The 21,666-nt window shown below is 38.7% G+C and overlaps 2 protein-coding genes across 11 annotated transcripts; both read left to right on the top strand.

Moving 5' to 3' along the window:
* Window positions 1-538: 538 nt before the first annotated feature.
* Window positions 539-15,714, top strand: LOC110955442 (nucleolar transcription factor 1-like). Of its 8 annotated transcripts, none has more exons than XM_051939430.1 (21): window positions 542-731; window positions 1,342-1,517; window positions 2,012-2,089; window positions 2,426-2,475; window positions 2,979-3,120; window positions 3,236-3,277; window positions 3,355-3,423; window positions 4,532-4,581; window positions 5,126-5,267; window positions 5,398-5,439; window positions 5,517-5,585; window positions 6,051-6,100; window positions 8,555-8,696; window positions 8,834-8,875; window positions 8,953-9,021; window positions 11,070-11,125; window positions 11,226-11,415; window positions 11,500-11,547; window positions 11,649-11,717; window positions 13,037-13,096; window positions 13,876-15,714. In XM_051939430.1, the coding sequence occupies exons 1-21, from the start codon at window positions 707-709 to the stop codon at window positions 13,924-13,926; spliced, it is 1,662 nt and encodes a 553-aa protein (XP_051795390.1). In that variant the 5' UTR covers window positions 542-706; the 3' UTR covers window positions 13,927-15,714. The 8 variants fall into 8 exon arrangements, with proteins under 8 accessions (XP_022056134.2, XP_051795393.1, XP_022056133.2 ...); XM_022200440.2 differs by having other exon boundaries at window positions 542-932; XM_022200439.2 differs by having other exon boundaries at window positions 542-956.
* Window positions 15,715-15,846: 132 nt separating this feature from the next.
* atxn7l3b (ataxin 7 like 3b) lies at window positions 15,847-20,475 on the top strand. 3 transcript variants are annotated; one of them, XM_022200443.2, is made up of 9 exons: window positions 15,847-15,989; window positions 16,513-16,560; window positions 16,655-16,779; window positions 16,974-17,106; window positions 17,242-17,413; window positions 17,961-18,061; window positions 18,152-18,174; window positions 18,307-18,352; window positions 19,625-20,475. In XM_022200443.2, the coding sequence occupies exons 3-9, from the start codon at window positions 16,729-16,731 to the stop codon at window positions 19,702-19,704; spliced, it is 606 nt and encodes a 201-aa protein (XP_022056135.2). In that variant the 5' UTR covers window positions 15,847-15,989; window positions 16,513-16,560; window positions 16,655-16,728; the 3' UTR covers window positions 19,705-20,475. The 3 variants fall into 3 exon arrangements, with proteins under 3 accessions (XP_022056135.2, XP_051795394.1, XP_051795395.1); XM_051939434.1 differs by having other exon boundaries at window positions 19,601-20,475; XM_051939435.1 differs by lacking the exon at window positions 15,847-15,989 and adding an exon at window positions 16,047-16,371 and having other exon boundaries at window positions 19,601-20,475.
* The last annotated feature ends 1,191 nt before the right edge of the window (window positions 20,476-21,666 follow it).

Here is a 21,666-nt window from a genome sequence, read left to right as displayed (position 1 = left end):
GAAAAAGATGGTGTCAAATGAAATCTTTGTTTCTATGACACATTTATGTGATGCAAAATTATGCACAAACAACATCTGACTTATACAATGTGCGATAACTGTAGATTTTATATCGGTACCACATGTTTCCTCTCTAATTCAGCAATAACTGAAGAAACTATTTCAGTTTTGAAAGCAAATTGTGGCCACACTAAATATTTGTTTAACTATTTTTGGTTTTATACTGTATATATACATGAAGTTCAAACTATTCATTGCACTTTATTTGATAGCATCTTCACTTTATATTCAGGGCCTAAAATACGTATTTCCACTGTGTTTCATAGAATTTATGTTTATTCCAATCATTTTTTTTCGTCTTCTGGCTCAGTAGGTGGCGCCCGTATTGCCCCATCAACAATAATAAAGACACGAAGAAACTTCAGAAGACGCTCGTTGGTTATTTTTATTTCATTTGGCCGACGTAAACCTTTTTCTCGTTTCTGATTGGTTGCATTATGGAAGCGCCCCGCCTACAATACATGTCGGCTCGATAAACCAAAAACAGAATAAGGGCGATTTTGATGTTTCTGGCAGCCACTGATCTGCTAAGGATTAAATAGTAGCTGCGATTTCATACTTCACCAAGAGAGGCAGCAATGTGCCGTGAGGCACCTAGTCTGCCGGAAATCAGAAGAAGAAGGAGAAGAAGAACCAAAAACAGGACATGTGCAACTCTGCTGTTTCATTCGGTGTGTTTGGTTTGTGACAGAGTAACAACGACAGCTAGCTAAATGTCGCTTGTGCTTCTTTTTTTATCTACAAGAGCTGCTATACATCTTTAGTGGAGTCGCGTATATTAAAACTAACTTCTGCCCAGCTGGCATCCAGCTGTGGCACCTGATGTTATCGGAAAACACATTTTGTCTGAAAAATGGAGAAGAAAAGTGAAGGTACAGTAGAGACTCAAGAAATTGGTGGGTACAGGACACAAACAAAGTGTTTCTTTGCTGTTTCACTTGGCGTATTTGTTTTGTAGCTGAGTAGCCTAGTGAATATGTGCTCATTTAAATATTGTTTGTGCTTCTTTAATCTAAAACAGCTGAGTTTGGTTGGTTAGCTGATTAATTAATGTTGCTTTACTGTAGTCACATGTATCAAAACAAGCTTCTGCCCTGTTAGCATCAAGCTGTGAGACACATTGGGTACAGTTAAATATAATGTGTACTATATTCTTTTGAGTCTCTCTTTCCACCTGAAAATCTCACAATGAAAGTAGCTGTGGTTTATTTACAAAGAGAGTATTTTCTGCTCTGTTAATGCCACTGTGATGAATTTATAAGCTGACTGCTGTTACTGTAGGATGGACCGAGGCAGACCTCCAGAAGCTTCTCGTGGGAATGAAAGACAGCATCCCAGAAAATAAGAAAATGAACAGTTACATCATTGGACTGAAAAGTTTAGACTGGAATAAAGTGGCTTTCCCTCCCTTTTCTCCTGAGGAATGCAAACAAAAGTGGACAAAGATGCAGGAGAAGGTGAGTCACATTTATAGTCTTAATTTTTAGTTCACAAAATCACACCACATCCACTGAAAAACTGTTTTGAAGATTTCACTCATATCACCCAAATGCTAGCATACTAAAGCTGTTCAAATCTTAACGTCATCTTGTATGTTTGATAAATTGTTCTCACAGTCCCAATCAAAAATCTTAAGAGCAGTTGAAAAATTGCAAGAAATTGCATTTTGCACTGTTGGATCTTAAGACGTTTCCAAGTAGAGCTTCAGCATGCACAAAGAAGAAATGGGAGCAAGAGAGAAAAAAAATCAGAGCAGGCAACTCTAAAAACAACAACTCCATATTGTCACACTCTTACCTCTGTACTTCACTGTTGGGACTATGCATTTACTGTTGTAGTCCTCTCAAACCTTCCACTAAACTAGCTGGACACCATCTCAGCTGAACAAATTTGTATCGATCTGTTCTGGCCCAGGATGTGACAGGGTATTTTCCTTCTTGTCTTTGCTCAGATGCGTAAGATTCGGACCCTGACAGAGCTTATTGTTGAAGCTGAGGATGTCATAGCCAATCCTGGCTGTAACAGAAAGGTAAGCACAAAAAAAAATATCACAACTTCCATAGTGCCATCATGTGAACACAGATTTAGTCTTCATTAGGCTGCATTTCAAATATCATCTGTAATCAAGTCTTTTGTGATTCCTGTCATTTGCATAGCAATAATCTCATGTTTTTTTGCTTAATTATACTTGCACTGTGTTGTGCACTCGGCTGCGCTATAGGTATCGAGAGAAATCTGAATTAACTGGACTTAAACGTACCTCAGAAGAATTGTTTTGTGAATGTACAGTGAGTCATTTTTCTATTTATTTGATTTGGTCGAATTAATGTGACAAAATGTTTTTGGATGTCTCTGGTTGAAACAGGGTAAAAATTGTACTAAAGATGCAGAAGATCCACCTCCAAAGCCTCCTCAGTAAGTCACACACACACACACTGCATACCATTCTGCTGTATATTCATATGAATGGCTTGTACCACTTACAATTCTTATCACATTATTTGTACATATTTGAATTTTTTTTCCAATTTGAAAATTAGCTGAATGTGAAGGTTCTTCTCAGTGAATTTAACAATTTTCATGCTGCCACAGTAGTGGGTGAGGATCATAGAGCAAACCCTGTTTAACTCTTCCCCAAACAAAGGGAGGAAACATCACTGAAAGGTGGGATTTGGTGCCCTTTAAAGGGGGCCTAATCCATCTAAAAGAGATGTGCACCACATACAGCCTGCCTGCCATTGCATATAAAGAAGAACTTTTGGTAGAAAGAGCTTACTTGGCACCCACAAAGACTTGTGTTGTTTTATTCACATTTTATGTTTATCTTTTGGCAAGTCAACCAAACCGTTTTAAACTAACAAGAATATGAGTAGTTCATTCATTGTCAGCTGAGCACTTGTTTGTCTGTATGTATTTAGGTCTGGCTATGTGCTGTTCACGAAAGAGCAACTGATGAGCATGACGGGTACCTCAGCAAAAAACAAACTGGAAGTTTGTGGTCAACGTTGGCAAGAGCTGAGTGACAAAGAGAAGGAAAAATATCGTACAAACTGCACAGAGGTATGAACATACCGGCTCATTACCATTCCCACTAAAACCACTGCTGTACCACAAGACTCTGAAATCGTGATTATGATGTTGGATTACATGCAGAGTCTCCTCAATTTTCTTACAGTTGAAGAGACAGTACAGGATAAAACTGAATGCATATTTAGAGGTAAGTATGGCTGTTGTTGAAATATTGATCCAATGCTGATAGACTTTGTGCAACTAAACGTGATTTATGTTCCTCAGAGGTTTGACATAGAGAAGCAGCAGCGGATTCTTAAAGAGAATGGCATCAAAACCCCAAATAAGCGCAAGGTGAGAAGTGACTTCATGGCAAAAGTGTACAAATCTTCGACTTTGCAGTCTTTTTTGTGATACTGTTAGTTTCTCAGATATTTAAACATATAAATGTGACCAAAAGTGTTGATGTCTTTGTTTTAAAGAAGATACACCACAGTTTCTCTAAAATATTTTGCAACAGACATGCGTAAGTGACGTGTTGTTCTGTGTTTGATATTTACCTCCGCCAAGGAGGTTATGTGACACTCGGCGTTTGTGTGTCTGTCAGTCTGTCTGTTAGCAAGCTAACTCAAAAACGCCTGGGCAGATTCAAATGAAATTTTGAGGGGATGTAGACTATGGTAAGAGGAAGAGCTGATTTAATTTTGGTGGCAATCCGGAAAGGATCCTGGATTCTGGATCACTTTGAATTTTTTAGTATGTTTTAGTATGTGGTCCAAAATATAACAAAAACATCATAGGTTAGTATGTCGTCCAACAAATTGGAGCAAGGTGTCCAGATTGCTCAACTTGTTAAGGTGTTTCGTAAACAGAACTGTGTCAGAGATGCAGGTTCGATTCCAGCTGATGATCCTTTACTGCTTGGGTTTCCTGTTTTCCTCTCTATCCTTGGCGGAGGTCTGAACTCTCTGAGTGCTTTTCTAGTTAATAGTTCAAACACTTTATCTTGATTGTTGATGCAACATATTTCAAATACCACAATAATGAAAAATGGATGAATGAAAATTTTGGAGATATCCAAGCTGTGACGGTCACATTGGCCTTTCCCAGTCATGAACTGCTATGTAGCGTTTGCTATGATTGGCTTTGCTTATTCTTTTTCACACAAATCGCTGTTTGAAATAATATTGATATGAATTGGTGGAGTTCATATGACAAAGTGGTCCAAAAGTAAACAATCATACATCTCTTCAGAGGAATATTTAAGTCCAGTTATTTCAGATTTCTGTCTATACCTATAGTGCAGATAAGTGCACAAGACAGTGCAAGTACAATCAAGCAAAAAACATGCAACTATTGCTGTGCAACTGACAAGAATCACAAAGGACTTGATGAGAGATGATATTTGAAATACAACCTAACAAGGAGTAATTCTGTTTTTGGACATCTCTGGTTGAAACAGCGTGAAGAGTGCACTGAAGATGCAGAAGGTCCACCTCCAAAGCCACCTCAGTAAGCCACACACTCTGCATACCACTCTGTTGTGTTTTCATCAATGAGTGGCTTGTACTGCTTTCAGTTCTGATCAGCTCAACTCCGCGTGTATTCATGTAGTGAGGTTTTATTTTTATTTTTTTCATTTTTGGGTTAACTGAACTTATATTGTGAAGCTTCAGCCCAGTAAATGATATAATTTTTCCATAACTGATGGATGAGGGTCATGGAGCAAACCCTGTTTACTTCTTCCCCCGACAAAGAGAGGAGACATCACTGAAAGGCTGGATTTGGTGGTCTTAAAAGGTGGCTTCATCCTCACTGAAAAGCGCTGCACACCACATATAGACTGCCTGCCGTTACATATAAAGAGGAGCTTTGGTGGACAAAGCTTACTTGGCACCAACAACGGCACAGAATCTAACACTGACTTCCATTTGTCATAGTTTTAATTATTTGTTATCTTTGGGTAAATCAACCAAACCATTCCAAACCAACAAGAATGTAAGCGTTTCATTCATTGTCAGCTGAACAGTTTGTCTGTTTGTGTGTATGTCTTTAGCACTGGCTATATGCTGTTTATGAAAGACCAAATGGCATGCATGACGGGTACCTCAACAATAAACAAACTGAATGTTTGTGGTCAACGTTGGCAAGAGTTGATCGACACAGAGAAGGAAAAATATCGTACAAACTGCACAGAGGTATGAACATACCAGCTCATTAGCATTCCCACTGAAATCACTGCTGTAACTCTGAAATCATGATTGTGATGTTGGATTACATGCAGAGTCTCCTCAATCTGAATTCACTACTTGGTCAATTTTCTTGCAGTTGAACAGACAGTACAGGATAAAGCTGAATGCATATTTAGAGGCAAGTATGGCTGTTGTTGAAATATTGATCCAATGCTGATAGACTTTGTGTAACTAAGTGTGATTTATGTTCCTCAGAGGTTTGACATAGAGAAGCAGCAGCGGATTCTTAGAGAGAATGGCATCAAAGCACCTAAAAGCTGCAAGGTGAGAAGTGACTTCATGGTAAAAGATTGCAATTCTTAGACTTTGAAGTCTTTATTTGTGATATTGTTAAAGATTCTCAGATATTTAAACATAAATGTGACCAAAATTGCTGATGTCTTTGTTTTAAAGAAGATACACCACAGTTTTTCTAAAATATGTTGCAACAGACATGTGTAAGTGACATGTGTTGTTCTGTGTTTGATATTTAATAGTTCAGACACTTCATTTTAATTGTGGAAGCAACACTTTTTAAATGACACAACAAGAAAAATGAATGAATGAAATTTTTAGAGATATCCAAGCTGTGGCGGTCACATTGGCCTTTCCCAGTCATGAACTATGCAGCGTTTGCTATGATTGGCTTTGCTTATTCTTTTTCACATGCAGCACTATTTGAAATACTGTTCATATGATTTGGTGGAGCTCATATTGCAAAATGTTTCTGGACATCTCTGGTTGAAACAGGGTGAAGAGTGCACTGAAGATGCAGAAGGTCCACCTCCAAAGCCACCTCAGTAAGCCACACACACTCTGCATACCACTCTGTTAGGTATTCATCAATGAATGACTTGTACCACTTTAAGTTTTTATCATATGTGCACTCATGTATTGAGGTGGTATATATGTATTTTTTTTCATTTAAGGGTTAACTGAATTTTTATTACGAAGCTTTGTCCCAGTAATTTATTTTTCTTAACTGTTACCATGCAAAGTGGATGAGGATCATGGGGCACGCTGTTTACTTCTTCCCCCTAGCAAAGAGAGGAAACATCACTCTTCTTTTTATTCATTCCACATAGCATTAAATGCAGTTCACCCAGTGTTGAATGCATTTCTGTGCAGCAGTGTTGTAGACTGCGATGTCTTCAGCTGTACAAACTTGCCCAGACAAAGGACACTGGAGTAAATCCTGCATTGTTTGGAGTTCAGATTCTGGTTACACTGGAAAAAATGCCCCTCTCATAACAAGAAAAAAAATTATTTCAATGAGCTATTACCTTGAAATAGGTGAAAAAAAAATCTGTCATTAGAACAAGTGAAAAATGGCTTGGTAAAATTTCTTGAAGTAAGATATGATATTTAGAATATTGAGATCTTAACATTACCTGGGAAAACTGAATTGAAGTTATATTTCACCAGGATTTTCAAGCTTAGGTATCTTAAAATAAGCCAGTGATGCTTAAAAAATAGCAGTTCTTCACTCAAAAAATAGATTTTTGCTTTCATGTAACCTCCTAATTTGAGACGTATTAAACTTATTTTCAGTTTTCTTGTGAAATACAACTCAAAACAAGATAATTTTTAGATTGTTTGACTTAACAAGGTATTTAAGATACATTGTCTTAAAACAAGTCTCTTCATCTTGCTGAAATGTCACTTGTTAAGTGAATTTATCTTAAATCAAGTGGGATGAGACATTTTGACTCAAAATAAGACAAATGGACTTGGTAAGATTTTGAGTTTTTGCAGTATCGTTTAAATGTCCCCATTTGTAGAGAGGCACCTTGCAACAGCTGATGCCAGTCCTCAGTAGGTTGAGACATTTCCACTCTCTACATCTGTGCTCTGCTGCAGTTGAAAGCTTTTCACAAGGGTAGAGTGTCATCAATGTAGCTGTTGAGAGATTTGAAACTCTTTCCTCCCACATACTGACTCTCATACTCTCAGAAGTGGATGCTGGAAGAGGTCCAACACTCTTCAGGTAGCTCTTGAGGGACACCAGGCAGTCAGCTGCTGGTCCTTAGTTGAAGAGAGGGTGTCACTTGTCTTTAACTTGATGCTTACATTTCTTCATACTGGCAACACGTTATCTGATATCAGTAAGGGTTATACCTGCCAGAACGCATGGGCTATCAGGAGGTGTTGGGTGCAGACATGATGTAATCTGGTGGTGCTAGGCATTAAGAGCAGTGTTGATCTTCACACGAGTGGATCTTTCCCATACAAGGCATGCATATTCAGTAGCAGAGTGCTATAGCAGCTGACTTCAGTGTTTGTTGGCTTTCTTGGCGGTACCGCTGAATTTGTTCAGAATGTTGTTTCTTGAACACATCTTGCTCATGGTCTTCTGAGCATATGTCTTAGATGAGAGGGTGCAGTCAAGGATGACTCTTAGATACAGTGGGTGCGGAAAGTATTCAGACCCCTTGAAATTTTTCACTCTCTGTGTCATTGCAGCCATTTGCCAAAATTTAAAAAAGTTCATTTTATTTCTCATTAATGTACACTCAGCACCCTACCTTGACAGAAAAAAAGAGAAATGTAGAAATTTTTGCAAATTTATTAAAAAAAGAAAAACTGAAATCTCACATGGTCAGAAGTATTCAGACCCTTTGCAGCGACATTCATATTTAACTCACAAGCTGTCCATTTCTTCTGATCGTCCTTGAGGATCACTGGGTGTTCAGTGCTCCAGATCTGTGCCTAGCCAGGTAACCTGTAGTTGCTGTTATGCTTCTTGATTGTGTGGACAGAGGGCACACAACTGTGTCTTAGATGTATTAGCACAGAGATAGTTTTCTTCATAGTATGGTGTTGTTCATCCAAAGCTTTGGACAGTGTATTTTCAATAGGCTTGAATCACCGTGCTCTGCGCTTACGCCTGGGTGTTCTGCAGAGATAAAACGACAGTTACCTTCAGTTTTTGACTGGTCATTGATATAAATGTTGAAGAGGAGTGGAGGAAGCACACTTCCCTATCGGAGGGCATTCTTCAGTTTTCACAATCTGCTCTTCTTATTGAGATGGGATCACATATAGCCTATCTGCCATTATGTATAAAGAGGAACTTTGGTGGACTTTTACCAACAAAGCCTAGGTTGTCATATACTGACTTTAATTAATTATGGTTCTAATCATTTTATATGCTATTTTTGGGTAAATCAGCTAAACCATTTCAAACTAACCAGAATACAAGCATTTAATTTAATGGCAGCTGAACACCTGTTTGTTTGTGTCTTTGTCTTTAGAATTGGCTACAATATGTTCTGCAAAGAGCAACTGGCGTGCATGACAAACACCTCAAAAACAAAAGAATTTCGTGTTTGTGCTCGACGCTGGCGAAAGTTGAGTAAAACGGAGAAGGAAGAATACCGTAGAAACTGCACAGAGGTATAAACATACAAACTCATTAACATTCCCACTAAAATCGCTGCTGTACCACAAGACTTTGAAGTCAAAATTATGATTTTGGTTTACATAAAGAATCTTCTCAATCTGAATTCACTACCTTGTAAATTTTCTTGCAGTTGAACAGACAGTACAGGATAAAGCTGAATGAATATTTAGCGGTAAGTAAGGCTGTTGTTGAAATATTGATCCAATGCTGATAGACTTTGTGCAACTAAACGTGATTTATGTTCCTCAGAGGTTTGACATAGAGAAGCAGCAGCGGATCCTTAGAGAGAATGGCATCAAAACACCAAAACAGTGCAAGGTGAGAAGTGACTTCATGGCAAAAGTTTGCAAAGTCTTTATTTGCGATACAGTTAAAAAATGTCAGATTTAAACATATCGATGAGGCCAAAAGTGTTGGTATCTTTGTACTTTAGAAGAAAAACTCTGAAAGACATTGAAAGTGACAAAAGTAACTGATAAGTGTTATTTTCTGTTTGATATTTAATAGTTCAGGCATTTTATCTTGATTATTGATGCCACACATGATAAATATCCCAATGATGAAAAACTGAATGAATAAAAATACTGCAAATTCTAACAATATTGCATAGCACACTGTTTTGAAGCCAACACTACAAAGAAGCACTTGTTGTAGCTCTCACTGAGAATTTACACTACCCAACGAGTAAGTCCACTCTTTTTGACCAAATTATTTCGCATCTCTCAGATTTAAATGAGGTCTTCCAACAACTGCAGGCTTTTTAGCTCTCCACAGATGTTCAGTCAGATTAAGCTCAGGACCATAGACTGTATATAAAGATGGACGTAGCATCTGGCTCCAGAATTGAAGCCAACCTGGAAGTGTCAAAAACTTGCAATATCACGCCGTCCGCTAGGGTTGGCTCCAAAAAGCTTTTTCTCCATAGACCCCAATTCATTTTTGGAAAAAATAAAATTTGATAGACTGATGTTCTACAGCTCAGGATTTTTTTCCCGTTAGTTTTCATGGTCAAAATGAGAGATCAGGTGGCTGATCTTAAAATAAATCAATACTGAATTTTAAATAAATCGTTAAAGTTGGCGGAGCAAGGGGGCGTGGCTATACTTGATAGACAGCAACAGAAGCCTCTGCGGTAAAATGTGGGCGGGAAGAGAGTCCTCAGCCAATCCTGCCCCTAGTTGCTCTCCGGTCCAGTCTGTTTGATGACGCTTTTTACGTTACTGGCTCCAAAAAATCCAAAACGGTGACCAGGAAGTAGCAAAAATCCGGGCTTCATTTTCTCGGCATTGAAATCAACGGGTGACGTCATGGCTAGTTTACGCCTGCTCAGGACTCATGGCAGACCACTTAAGAATAGTCCTTCTTAGTCAGTTGATCGTTTTGGATGTATCAAAGGTCGTTATACTGATGGTGGAGCCATGTGAGATCAATTCTCTGACAATAGGCATCATTTTGGGCATAGTTTGTTTGCACAATTTATACTTTCTTTGTACTCCCTCATCATGTGTTTACATTTCCTAGATATTATTTATACATTTTGTTATACTGTGTATTTTATGATTGGTTTTATTTGATTTTATCTTTTCATTCTATTCTAATCCAGGGAGTACCACTATAGTTTTATTGTATTATCGCCTGCAGCTCTATAATGACTATAAAGGTCTTGAATTAAATTGAATCGAATGCTTCACTTCAGAAACTGATGAAGGCTTTAAACTGGAAAAGAAACATCTGCTCAGACTTAGCGTTGACAGGTTAGAAATTACAGTTTTGCATGAAGATGTTGCATAAAAATATATACGATACGTTTTAAATGTATGTTTAATTTGTTAATTTCACTGCAGGTGAGACATGATCTTAGAAAATGGAAAACTATGTGTGGGTACATTAGTTTCTGCATCTGCAGTCAACGGAAAATATCAAAATCGAATATTGGCACAAATTCATTGTTGTGCATTCTGAGTTTCATTGTCCGGTTTACAGATATTTACAGTGGGATTCTTTTAGTCTTCTGTAAAAATAGGTGTGACTTACAAAAAAAAATCTGATTTAGTTTCATTTGTCCAGAGAACATTCATCCATAAGCGTCTTTCATTCAGAAATGTTGACGTTGGACGTTAGTGGTTTGTTTTTTGGCAATTAAACTCATAAAAGCATGCATGACTAGAGACTTTAATTTCAAAACTTGTCAGGAAGAAGAAAATGTGAATGTACTGACACTTAAGGCTCCATCCATATAATTTTGTTAGCAGCGGACAAAAGCTGTTTCTCTTTTTCACCTTTCACTCATGTACATAACAGCTTATACAGATTGTGTATGTGATCTTCACATGAATAAATCACATCAGATCCATCTCCTCTTTTAGATGATGCAGGACAAGCGTATGGAGCTACAACCTGGCGAGCCCAAAATGCCATCTCTGTGAGCATGACACACAAATATATACGTCCCCTCGCGACAAATTCAATTTTCTATCCAAAAACAAATGTGATTTATTTTGTTTTTTTTATTTGTTTCTCAGATCTGGCAATGTGATTTTCTGCCAAAATCAGATGAAACTTCTAAAGAATGAAATCCCAAACGCAACGCAGCGCTTTGTCCAGGCCAACAGGATGTGGCAGGACCTCTCCAAAAAGCAGAAGGAACATTACAAAAGAAAAGTTGATGAAAAGATGGAAACATACTCAATAGAGCTGCAGAAGTGGTTTAAAGTATGAAGAACCCCTTTATTTCCTAAACATATTCTTCATATTTCAGCTGAAAGTTAAAGCTTCCCAACTTTTTACATTTTCTAGACGCTGACGGCAGAAGAGCAGGAGGACTATCTGACAAGGAAACCCAAAGTAAATGCCTTAAAATTCAACTTGACATGTAGGGTTTTTCAATATTTGTTTTGACAAAGTTTGCTTTCTTAAATTCATAATACACAATTTATTTCTTGCAGAAGCGTCAATACCTTAAAACCAAGAAAAAAGAGGATTTTGTTAAGAAACCCCATTTGTGCCAGCCATCAGTAAGTTTTAACATTTCTAAAACCCACATGAAGCATTGCATTTACAGTGGGGCAAAAAAGTATTTAGTCAGCCACCAACTGTGTAAGTTGTCCCACTTAAAATGATGACAGAGGTCTGTAATTTTCATCATAGGGACACTTCAACTGTGAGACAGAATATGGGGGAAAAAATCCAGGAAATCACATTGTAGGATTTTTAAAGAATTTATTTGTAAATTATGGTGGAAAATAAGTATTTGGTCAATAAAAGTCCAACTCAGTACTTTGTAATATAACCTTTGTTGTCAATGACAGAGGACAAATGTTTACGGTAGTTCTTCACCAGGTTTGCACACACTGTAGCTGGTTTTTTGGCCCATTCCTCCATGCAGATCTCCTCTAGAGCAGCGATGTTTTGGGTCTGTCGCCGGGCAACACGGACTTTCAACTCCCTCCACAGATTTTCTATGGGGTTGAGGTCTGGAGACTGGCTAGATCACTCCAGGACTTTGAAATGCTTCTTACGGAGCCACTCCTTTGTTGCCTGGGTGGTGTGTTTGGGATCATTGTCATGCTGGAAGACTCAGCCACGTTTCATCTTCAATGCTGTCACTGATGGAAGGAGGTTCTGGCTCAAAATCTCCCGATACATGGTTGCTGTTCCCATGATCATTTTGACCCCACGGAATGAGATCTTGTGTGGAGCCCCACATCAAGGGAGATTATCAGTGGTCTAGTACGTCTTCCATTTTCTAATAATTGCTCCCACAGTTGATTTATTCACACCAAGCTGCTTGCCTATTGTAGGTTCACTCTTCCCAGCCTGGTGCAGGTCTACAATTTTGTTCCTGGTGTCCTTCCACAGCTATTTGGTCTTGGTCATGGTGGAATCTGACTGTTTGAGGCTGTGAACAGGTGTCTTTTATACAGATAACGAGTTCAAACAGGTGCCATCAATGCAGCTAACGAGTGGAGGACAGAAGAGCTTCTTAAAGAAGTTACAGGTCTGTGAGAGCCAGAGATCTTGCTTGGAGGTGACCAAATACTTATTTTCCACCATAATTTACAAATAAATTCTTTAAAAGTCCTACAATGTGATTTCCTGGATTTTTTTCCCCCCGCATTCTGTCACTCACTTGAAGTGTCCCTATGATGAAAATTACAGACCTCTGCCATCATTTTAAGAGGGAGAACTTGCACAGTTGGTGACTGACTAAATACTTTTTGCCCCACTGTATCTGAGCCACAGAATAGAAAATATATGATGTAATTAACGGAAGGAGGAAAAGATGTTGTCTATGCTTTAGCCTGAGATTGAGTCCATGTTTCTTGTCTGTCAGGACTCTGAAGATGACGACATCGAGTTCAGTGAAGAAGAGAGCTGTTGGTACTATGAAGAGGTTAGAAAACTGTTAACCTTTTTTTTTTTTTCTTTTAAACTAGGAAAAAACACCTAAATGCTGAAAAATATAACAGGAAACTGGTGGAAAACGTGAAGTACTCAGCATAAACTAAATGGGCCAAAACATATGAAATATGCATGTCTACAAACATCTGTGTGAAAATACTAATAGAATTTTTAAAAAAGGATTTCAGTACTTATGGTTTGTTTCAAAAAGTTTGCAGCAACATTTGGAATCTTAACATGACAACATTGAGATTTTACTCCCTCCAGGTGCCACATTGCTTTAACAAAGTTTTTTTGTTGTTGTTGTTTTTGTTACAATGAAAATTTGTCAAATATCCTGCTGTTCTCAGCAGACAGACACAGGCAATGAACTCGGCATTTCTGGTTCTTCCTCACACCTGCATTTTGTGTTGTGTGGGTGATAATGTTATAGAAATAGAAATATTAGTTTGATAATCTGAAAAATTTAAGTGAAAGAAATGTGCAAAAACAGAAATACGGATAATACAGCTTTGTTTTCATAATTATCAGTACTAACAAATGTTCCACTAAAGCAGTCTGATTTGGTGCCATAGGTTTAGACAGATTTCCTCTTGTTACTGTTGTTTAAAATATGATTGGTGTGTTTTGAAAGTAGCTGAAAAATTTCCTGGGGTTACTAGCATGAAGTGCCTTCATTCCTGGGACAGAAAATATCTCATTTTTGGGGCAAAAAACCCCCAAAACATTAAGCTCTAATCTAGATGTTTAATATCAACTGCTGGTTTTCAGGATGAGGAAGAGGAGGAGGAAGATGAAAAGGATGCCATGTTTGAGATGTAGACGGTGATGAGATGGACAGCAGAAGTGCCACATGCATATTCAGAGCTGGATTCTGGATATGACAAGATGGAAAACTGCTACTATGACTGATTTTGTGGTCATGCTGGGAGAAAGGTTTCCATCACAATGCAGCACATCCATGCTGCATTGAAAAGGACCATAAACCCTCAGCGCTCTACGGGGTTCGCTACTGTTTTGCTTTGGATTTTGTTCTATGGTTCATTCTAATGTTTTAGAACACACACCACTGATGGACAATGTCTGCTGATACAATGAGAGCCTTTAAGTGCCTGAAAATCTGAACAGAAGAGAGTGCCTCTTCAACATTATGTAGTCCTGAATGGATAACAGTAATTTGGAATAAAAATCTTTTTGTATTACATCAAAGTTTAATAGGAGAAACTTCAAAGTTACCAAAACATTTATCAGGTCTTTAAGGTGGGTCATGTGTTACTACCAATTCTTGTTGCCCTGTTGTAGGACAAAAAAAAAAGTGTTTTAACACATTTTACAGGCAGCAAGATGGGATTCCCAACTGGGGAAGGGATTAACAGCTCAGGGGCCACTGGTGTGGGACTGTTAACCAAGCTGGACTCTGCATTATTAGCCAGTAATGTGGTCCTGTCTTGTGGAGTAACACTGTGTTACAATCTGCACTGAAATTAAACAGCATGCAGGTGGTACGATTTTCTGATTTAGAAGTTAGAAATTCTGTTATCATTAAAATAAAGGGTTCAATTTATTCATATGCCCAAAGCTTTTAATCTCAACCCTGAGTTAATCCACACTGCAGCCGAGTGTGACCAATACAGACACTCATTTTACACGGGACTATAAAAGGCCACCTTAAATGCATTTTTGTTGAAATGGCACGATGCCACAAGAGAAGATGAGAGCAGGTTACTGGAAGATCATGGCTGAATTTCCACAACTCCACCATTTGTTGTCTCTGCCAAATGTTGCTTTGAATGGATGTGTTGGGAAGAAAACATCCCACAAGCAAGATTGACAACTTCATTAACTCACTCTTTCACAGATGTGTGACATTGATGTAAATTGTCAACATGCTGACTTCTGATTTCTGGTCTCCAACTCTTGATCTGCCCAGTAGCATTTCCATTAGTCTTGGTTGTTGCATGACATCCACTCTGATGTGGAGATGCAACAAATACTTCTTCCTGTATGGGAAAAGGAAAGAATTTATTAAAATCAAACCCACTTCTAATATATTGTTGTTTGCAAAGATTTTGATCATTCTCTCATGGATCACTCTCAAATCACATTGTTTTTCCACAGTCTAAGACATTGTTTCATCATGGGAGCCTAAGTGCATTTCTTCTAATTCATTTATTCAAATTAGCACACAGCAAACCTGTGTTTATCCTATAATGTACAATAAATATACTGTTTGTAGTGCTGGAATAGTGGAGGAAAAAATATGTTAACAGGTGCCTTCAAGCAGATTAATGTATCCCTTACCATTACATGATTTATCTGAGTCTGTAAATTATTACAAATAAATAAGACAAAGAATATTAGATTATTTATTTATATTGTAGTATACCTACACTGCTGTTCAAAAGTTTGAGGTCACTTGGAGATGTCCTCATTTTTGAAAGAAAAGCAGTTTTTTTCAGTGTAGATAGCATTAGATTAATTAGAAATACAATCAAGACGTTGTTAATGTGGTAAATGACTATTTTCCTGATCAATTATTGTTGTTTTTTTAATGTCTACACCTTTTACATGTTGTTTATCAATCCTAGAATAAAATGTGTTTCCAGTGAACTTGTTTGCCTGTGTAACTCATCTTGATTGCGGTTAAGCTCAAATCACCGGGCTCCAACTGGAGTAAAGGGTGAAAATACGTTGGTGCACACAAAGCCAAATAAAAGGCCGGTTTAACTCCAAGTCATACCGAGGCGACACGCAGTCACATGCTGTCCTGGGTCATAAACACTCTCCGGCTCCGGCGGTGCAGCAGAGGAAGCTGCGAACTCGTGTAGCAATCGATTACTACTGTCTGATCCCTCTGATGTAAAGATGGATGCCTGCCGAAATAGGTAAATAAACACAATTAGCGGCTTCTCGGCGCCGTGCTTTACGTTTTTCCTCGCATTTGGGCTTGGTGTTTGGGTACAGGCGTCATTTTTCCCCACTGGGGGGTTTACACGGGGCGGCTGAGAGGCAGACAGCCGCAGTGCAGCAGCAGCAGAGTCGGGTTCGGGGGGAAGCAGCCTCAATGTAGTCAGATGTGTTTCTTCAGTCACCAATAAACACTGTTTCTGGTTACTCAGCCCAGTGTGGGACATGCTAGCTAGCGGCTGTCCGTGCTGTCGACCTGGCGGGTTTGTGAGCAGGATACCGCCTCTCCTCTAACCTCTTGGCATTTTCAATTCCTCCAGCAGCCTATTCATAGCCACGCTCTTTGTTTTCTTCTCCCAGGTTTGGGCTAAGCTACTTTCATTACATGGTTAATGCTCGGAGCTGCACTGTGCTGCTCAGCTAACGTCATGTTTGGCTCTGTGTTCACCGGGATGGTGCGGTGCTACAGCGCTGACTTCTTCTGTTTTGTGTTATTCGCAGATTATAAACGTGGGAAGTCAACTCCCTGGCAGTGTTCAACGTGCAGTTGTGAGTACACGAATCCCATTCAAGACGTCAAATGTTGCCCACAGATGCGTTGTCGCTGTGACTGGCTTTAATGCCACCGTGTTTGCTGTTCCAGCCCTGTTTTTGGCCAATGTTTGCTGCCCTACAGCATGACCACAGCAGTGTCTGCTCATCTGGTAGTTCTGGCAAATGAAAATGGAGGAGGTTTCAATGTCCAGCCTGGACAACAGCAAGCTGGAGGTACAGTAGAAAAGAGATCACTGCACAACTGTTGGCTGCACACACACGCACGCACACACACACACACACACACACACACACACACACACACACACACACACACACACACACACACACACACACACACACACACACACAGACAGTGGTGACAGACACAAACAGAAATCTCTGTTTGCCTCTGTCCTCCCTGGCAGGCCCTAGCTCAGGACATCCTGTCTGACCTGGTGGAGGATGCATGCCTGGGTCTTTGCTTCGAGGTCCACCGGGCTGTTAAGCAGGGCTATTTTTTCCTGGATGACACGGACCAAGAAAGCATGAGGGACTTTGGTGAGCACAGTCATCCTGCCTCCCTGAAATAAACCTGAATCATTGATATGTACACATTAGATATGTTTGCCAAAATGGAATGCATTCAAGCAATGAAATCTGTCACTGCTCTAACATCTTGATTCCAATCTCCAGAAATTGTGGACCAGCCAGGACTGGACGTGTTCGGCCAGGTGTACAACCAGTGGAAAAACAAGGAGTGTGTGTGTCCCAACTGCAGCCGAAGCATCGCTGCCTCACGCTTCGCCCCACACCTGGAGAAATGTCTGGGGATGGGACGGAACAGCAGCCGTATAGCCAACCGCAGGTACGAGAGGAAAACAGCTCACCCAAAGAGATCTGAGAGTCAGGTTCAGTAAAAAACTGGTGTCATCTGATGAGGTTTCAATAATGCTGGACTCCTACTGCTGCAACTGACTATTGTTTCCACTGCCTCTTCATATCAGTTGATCAATTAGGCTGATCCTGGGTCTACAGAAGTCAGAAAATGGTGGAAAATGAGAGTTTTCAAAGCCTAAGATGACATTCTTAAATGTTATGTTTATGCACACAGCCTAAATATATTCAGTTTACTGTCATAGAGGTATCAGGACACCTATAGATAGTTTTCTCTTAAATGGTTTCTCAACTAATCAATGAATCTGTGTAGCCGTAATTCTCGGTGTATATGCTGTCAGTGTTATTCTTCCTAAAAACACAGAATGAAGTAAAACTTTAAAGCATCATGTAGCCGCAGAAACAAAGAGTAGTTTGTGTCTGCCGCTGCATGGTCTGTTTTATAATCAAACTGTGATTTGCAGTGAGTAATGCTGACTCACGGTGTGTGTCGTGTCTTACTGTCTCCTCCTCTACAGAATAGTGACTGGTAACAACACCAACAACAAGTCAGAGAGCGACCAAGAAGATAACGACGACGTCAACGATAATGACTGGTCTTACGGGGCGGAAAAGAAAGGTGATGTTCTGGTACTACTTGAACTCCAACGTATATGAAATGACTGAAATGTTGTCTGTAAATCTAAACTTTATTGCCTTTCGTTTGCAGCCAAGAAAAGGAAATCTGATAAGGTACTTTCACTTTCATCCAGCTGTATCAATTAATATGTTGGGGATGATGGCATGTACTGTTTTCTTATCAGCAACAATCCTTCATTCTTTAAAAAACATTGAAAAACGCTGTGCTTTCTCTTTCCACCTCAGAATCCAAACTCACCAAGAAGATCCAAATCATTCAAGCATAAGAGCAGTAAGTGGAAACAAACCTTTGATCACAGGTTGTCTTTTCCTGCTTTGTGTCTTTATGTAAATCAAATGCTTGAAATAAGTGGAACTCATTAAAAAAAAGAGCACAAAAGTGTGAAAATACTTACACACTCTGCATCAAATAATAGTCCTGATTGCTCATTTCATGCTCGTATTATTTTTACCTATGAAGCACAGATTGGACAGTAAAGCCACAGTATTGAGAAGACAGAGAAGTATGCCGGAGGTTATTTAGTCACAGTCCATCTGTTATGAATAACCACTGGAATTTTTTTAAACAGTGATTGACACTAAACAGGTTACATGATCTATTTTAAGGTAGCGTTTGGTCCTTTTGCATGTTGGTGATCCCAAACTGCAAAGAAAAACACAGTTCCAGTTTTGGAACCTTTTATCACCCATGTATGAACTTGTGGTCACTTTCTATCAGTATATTTGTTTCTCATAACATCCCATAAAGAAGAATGGGACAGTTTGAAGGAGAGTATTTTCACTTATAGTGCAGATCTTGCTTAGTGCAGCTTTATGGTCCACAATTGAAATGAATAACTAAAGCCTAATCTATTAAATCTATTGAATTCTCATTGAGGTCAAGATGTTTTTGAATGCTGTCAGTGTATAATCATCATAGAATAAGACTTTTAGCAGGTAATATGCAGAAAAAAATAAATATGCACACGTTTTTAACCAGCTTTGTTTGTTCAGATTACATATTCTCAAGCATAATACACATTTTTGTTCATCAAATTGTCAGAAATGCCAAAAAATGTGCAAATTTTTGCCAGATAAGGTCACAGACTTGCTGCCTTTACTGTTTGCAGACCAGCCATGTTTACTGTCATTCCCATTGTGAGCCTTTAAAAACCCTGGAATTATTAGTGCACTTTTATATTTTACACTGACATGAAACGATATAATACTTTTTTACGATCAAACTGCAGCTTTAGAAAGCAAGTAAACACCACAAAGACATTTTTTTTCAACGATTAAATACTTGTTTTTCGGATATTTTCAGCTGCAGCTCTTGTTATTCACAGCTGCATTGTCACTGCATAAACAGCTTATTCACAAAAACAGCTGAATTTAGTAGCGTACGTATCTACTCTGTTGTTCCTTTTCCCGTGTGAATGCTATAAAATACTCTGCTTGGAATCAATAGTACTATGAAATCGTGACGCTGAATGATGATGAAATGGACTGTAATATAAATGTGTGTGTGTGTGTGTAAGAGGACGTGCTCTTTATTCCCCCCCAGACATGATGGGTCCTAGACGTCGCATGGACAACCAGGAGAGCCCACGCATGCTGATGAAAGACGAGGCGTTCTCTCAATAGCGCACTTGGCCACAAACACACATTCTCTTAGCATCGTGTGTGAACGCGCACACACGGGAAGACCAATAACACTTCACCTTTGGTTTTTTATGTTGTGAAATCAATGGACATCGATGTAATAGGGGACATTTGTGGTGTCAGAAGCAGTCCAGAACTCTTACTGTATACTTGACAAATTTCTTTTTATTCACAAAATCATCGTACCAACACTCAATTTTTTTTGTTGTTTTTTGGGGGGGTCGAGGGCTAGTTTATTTTTCAGTTTAAAATAATGAGTATCACGATTTCGCTGCACAGAAGTAGAGTCTGTTGTGATTCACTCGGCAGTGGAGCAGAGGCAGCCGTGTGCACATACAGTAAATATAATTAGGAACTAGGTGCACTTCTTTAAAAATCTCATTCTCTAAAAAAAATAATGTCAAAGACAATCATTGCTAATGGTTTGTCTGTTACTTTCACGTTCTGTCTCAGTTCTCCAGCTGAATTCCAACATAAGCGGCCCTGTTTGTCCTTCATCTGTGGAAACTTGTTTGAAAAAAATCAGTAATTGAAGCCTCTAATTGTACAAGCAGGTTTCTTTTTGTTTCATTTTTTTTTTCGGTGGATAGATCGGCTTGTTTTCTAGCATCCTGTATCATGTGTTTACATTGTAAAGGGTTACATTTGTCCTTGGTGTGATGTGATAGTGTAAATATTCTAATAGTTGAATTGCTGCTATCATGGCTCAGTTTGTTTCATCTGTTTAGCATAATAAATGATTTGTTACCTGTCGCATGGTTCTGTGTTAATTTGGACACTTCGCCAGCACTGAGTAGAATCTTGATGGACATAAAGCAGAGGACTTGCTAATAAAGACCGACTGGCCAACAGGGGAGGCTGTTGATCAGATGATGAAGCCTGTTTCAGGGTTGATCATTTTAATACACAGATAGGATGAGACGCGAAATGTTGCCTTGTCCCATGTCCAATTTTAGGTCTTAGTTGGTACAGTTTAAGCTTTTTGTTTTCTTTTTTTTTATGCAACGTAAGTTCTGGCAAGAGGGAGCCACCTATGCTGCCTTTGTGGGTCCTTCCTAAACTTTGAAATCTGAGTTTTGACATGTTTGTGTGTTCAGGTGATAAAGCTGAGAGAAAAAGTTTACAATGAACCTTTTAAGTTGTAAGTCCTTCTTATATAGACTGAAAATGTGTTTTAGACATGATTATTAGTTACTGACAAGTTACTTTTGTGCTAATGATTTTATACTAAAGTAAAACAAAAACAGAATTAACTTGTGAATAAAATGCAATGATGGGGATAAAAACTATAGGGCTCCCAAGTTTTTGTTTAAAAAGAAAGGAGGAGGTCCTGTCAGGGCCATATCACATTTGAGATATCTGAGTTATAATCAGTTCTACCAGAAAAGCATTTAGCTTGTAAACTTCTCAGATAGTTTGAGGCAACCGACAGTCAATTTTTCCAAGATTTCACCAGTGGCGAAGAGTAACTATGTACATTTAATCAAGTACTGTGCTTAAGTCCAGTTTTGTGTTACTTACACACTGAGCGTTTCCATTTTAAACTGTTTTTCATTTCCATTTTAAGAGGGAAACATGATGTATTTTCTATTTCTACATTTATTTGGCAGCTTTATTTACTTGTAAGATAAAGATTGTACAGAAAGGATAACATAAAAAGCTTTAAAAAACAACAACATACATGTTAAAAGTTTGAACCAGTGTGTTCCAGCCTTTTAGTCTTCTGATGTCTTACATAAAGCAGTGTGTAGATTACACACTGCTTTTCAGATGATCACATTTCAGATGCCTCAGGCTTTGTTTGCAGCTCCACTAAACAGAGAATTTTCCTTCTAAACTTCTCACACAGTTTTGTTTCAATGGATGAATTAAATGAGCCAATAGCTTTGAAAAACTGGAACTAGACTTCTTCAGAAATTTGCTGTTCCTTCTTTTCTCTCCTGT

The sequence above is a fragment of the Acanthochromis polyacanthus genome, chromosome 19 (assembly GCF_021347895.1).
Source record: "Acanthochromis polyacanthus isolate Apoly-LR-REF ecotype Palm Island chromosome 19, KAUST_Apoly_ChrSc, whole genome shotgun sequence".
NCBI classification, from domain to species: domain Eukaryota; kingdom Metazoa; phylum Chordata; class Actinopteri; family Pomacentridae; genus Acanthochromis; species Acanthochromis polyacanthus.
The sequence above is the reverse complement of the archived record's forward strand: the minus strand, read 5'-3'. Positions and strand labels throughout refer to the sequence as shown.

Excerpts from the sequence above, each read along its gene's own strand:
- LOC110955442 (XM_022200439.2), top strand. The coding sequence starts at position 914 with ATGGAGAAGAAAAGTGAAGGTACAGTAGAGACTCAAGAAATTG. Across the intron at positions 5,586-6,050 it reads AAGCACCTAAAAGCTGCAAG|GGTGAAGAGTGCACTGAAGA; the intron begins GTGAGAAGTGAC and ends TGGTTGAAACAG. Across the intron at positions 11,416-11,499 it reads AGCTGCAGAAGTGGTTTAAA|ACGCTGACGGCAGAAGAGCA; the intron begins GTATGAAGAACC and ends TACATTTTCTAG.
- atxn7l3b (XM_051939434.1), top strand. The coding sequence starts at position 16,729 with ATGAAAATGGAGGAGGTTTCAATGTCCAGCCTGGACAACAGCAAGCTG. Across the intron at positions 16,780-16,973 it reads TGGACAACAGCAAGCTGGAG|GCCCTAGCTCAGGACATCCT; the intron begins GTACAGTAGAAA and ends CCTCCCTGGCAG. Across the intron at positions 18,353-19,600 it reads ATCATTCAAGCATAAGAGCA|GACGTGCTCTTTATTCCCCC; the intron begins GTAAGTGGAAAC and ends TGTGTGTAAGAG.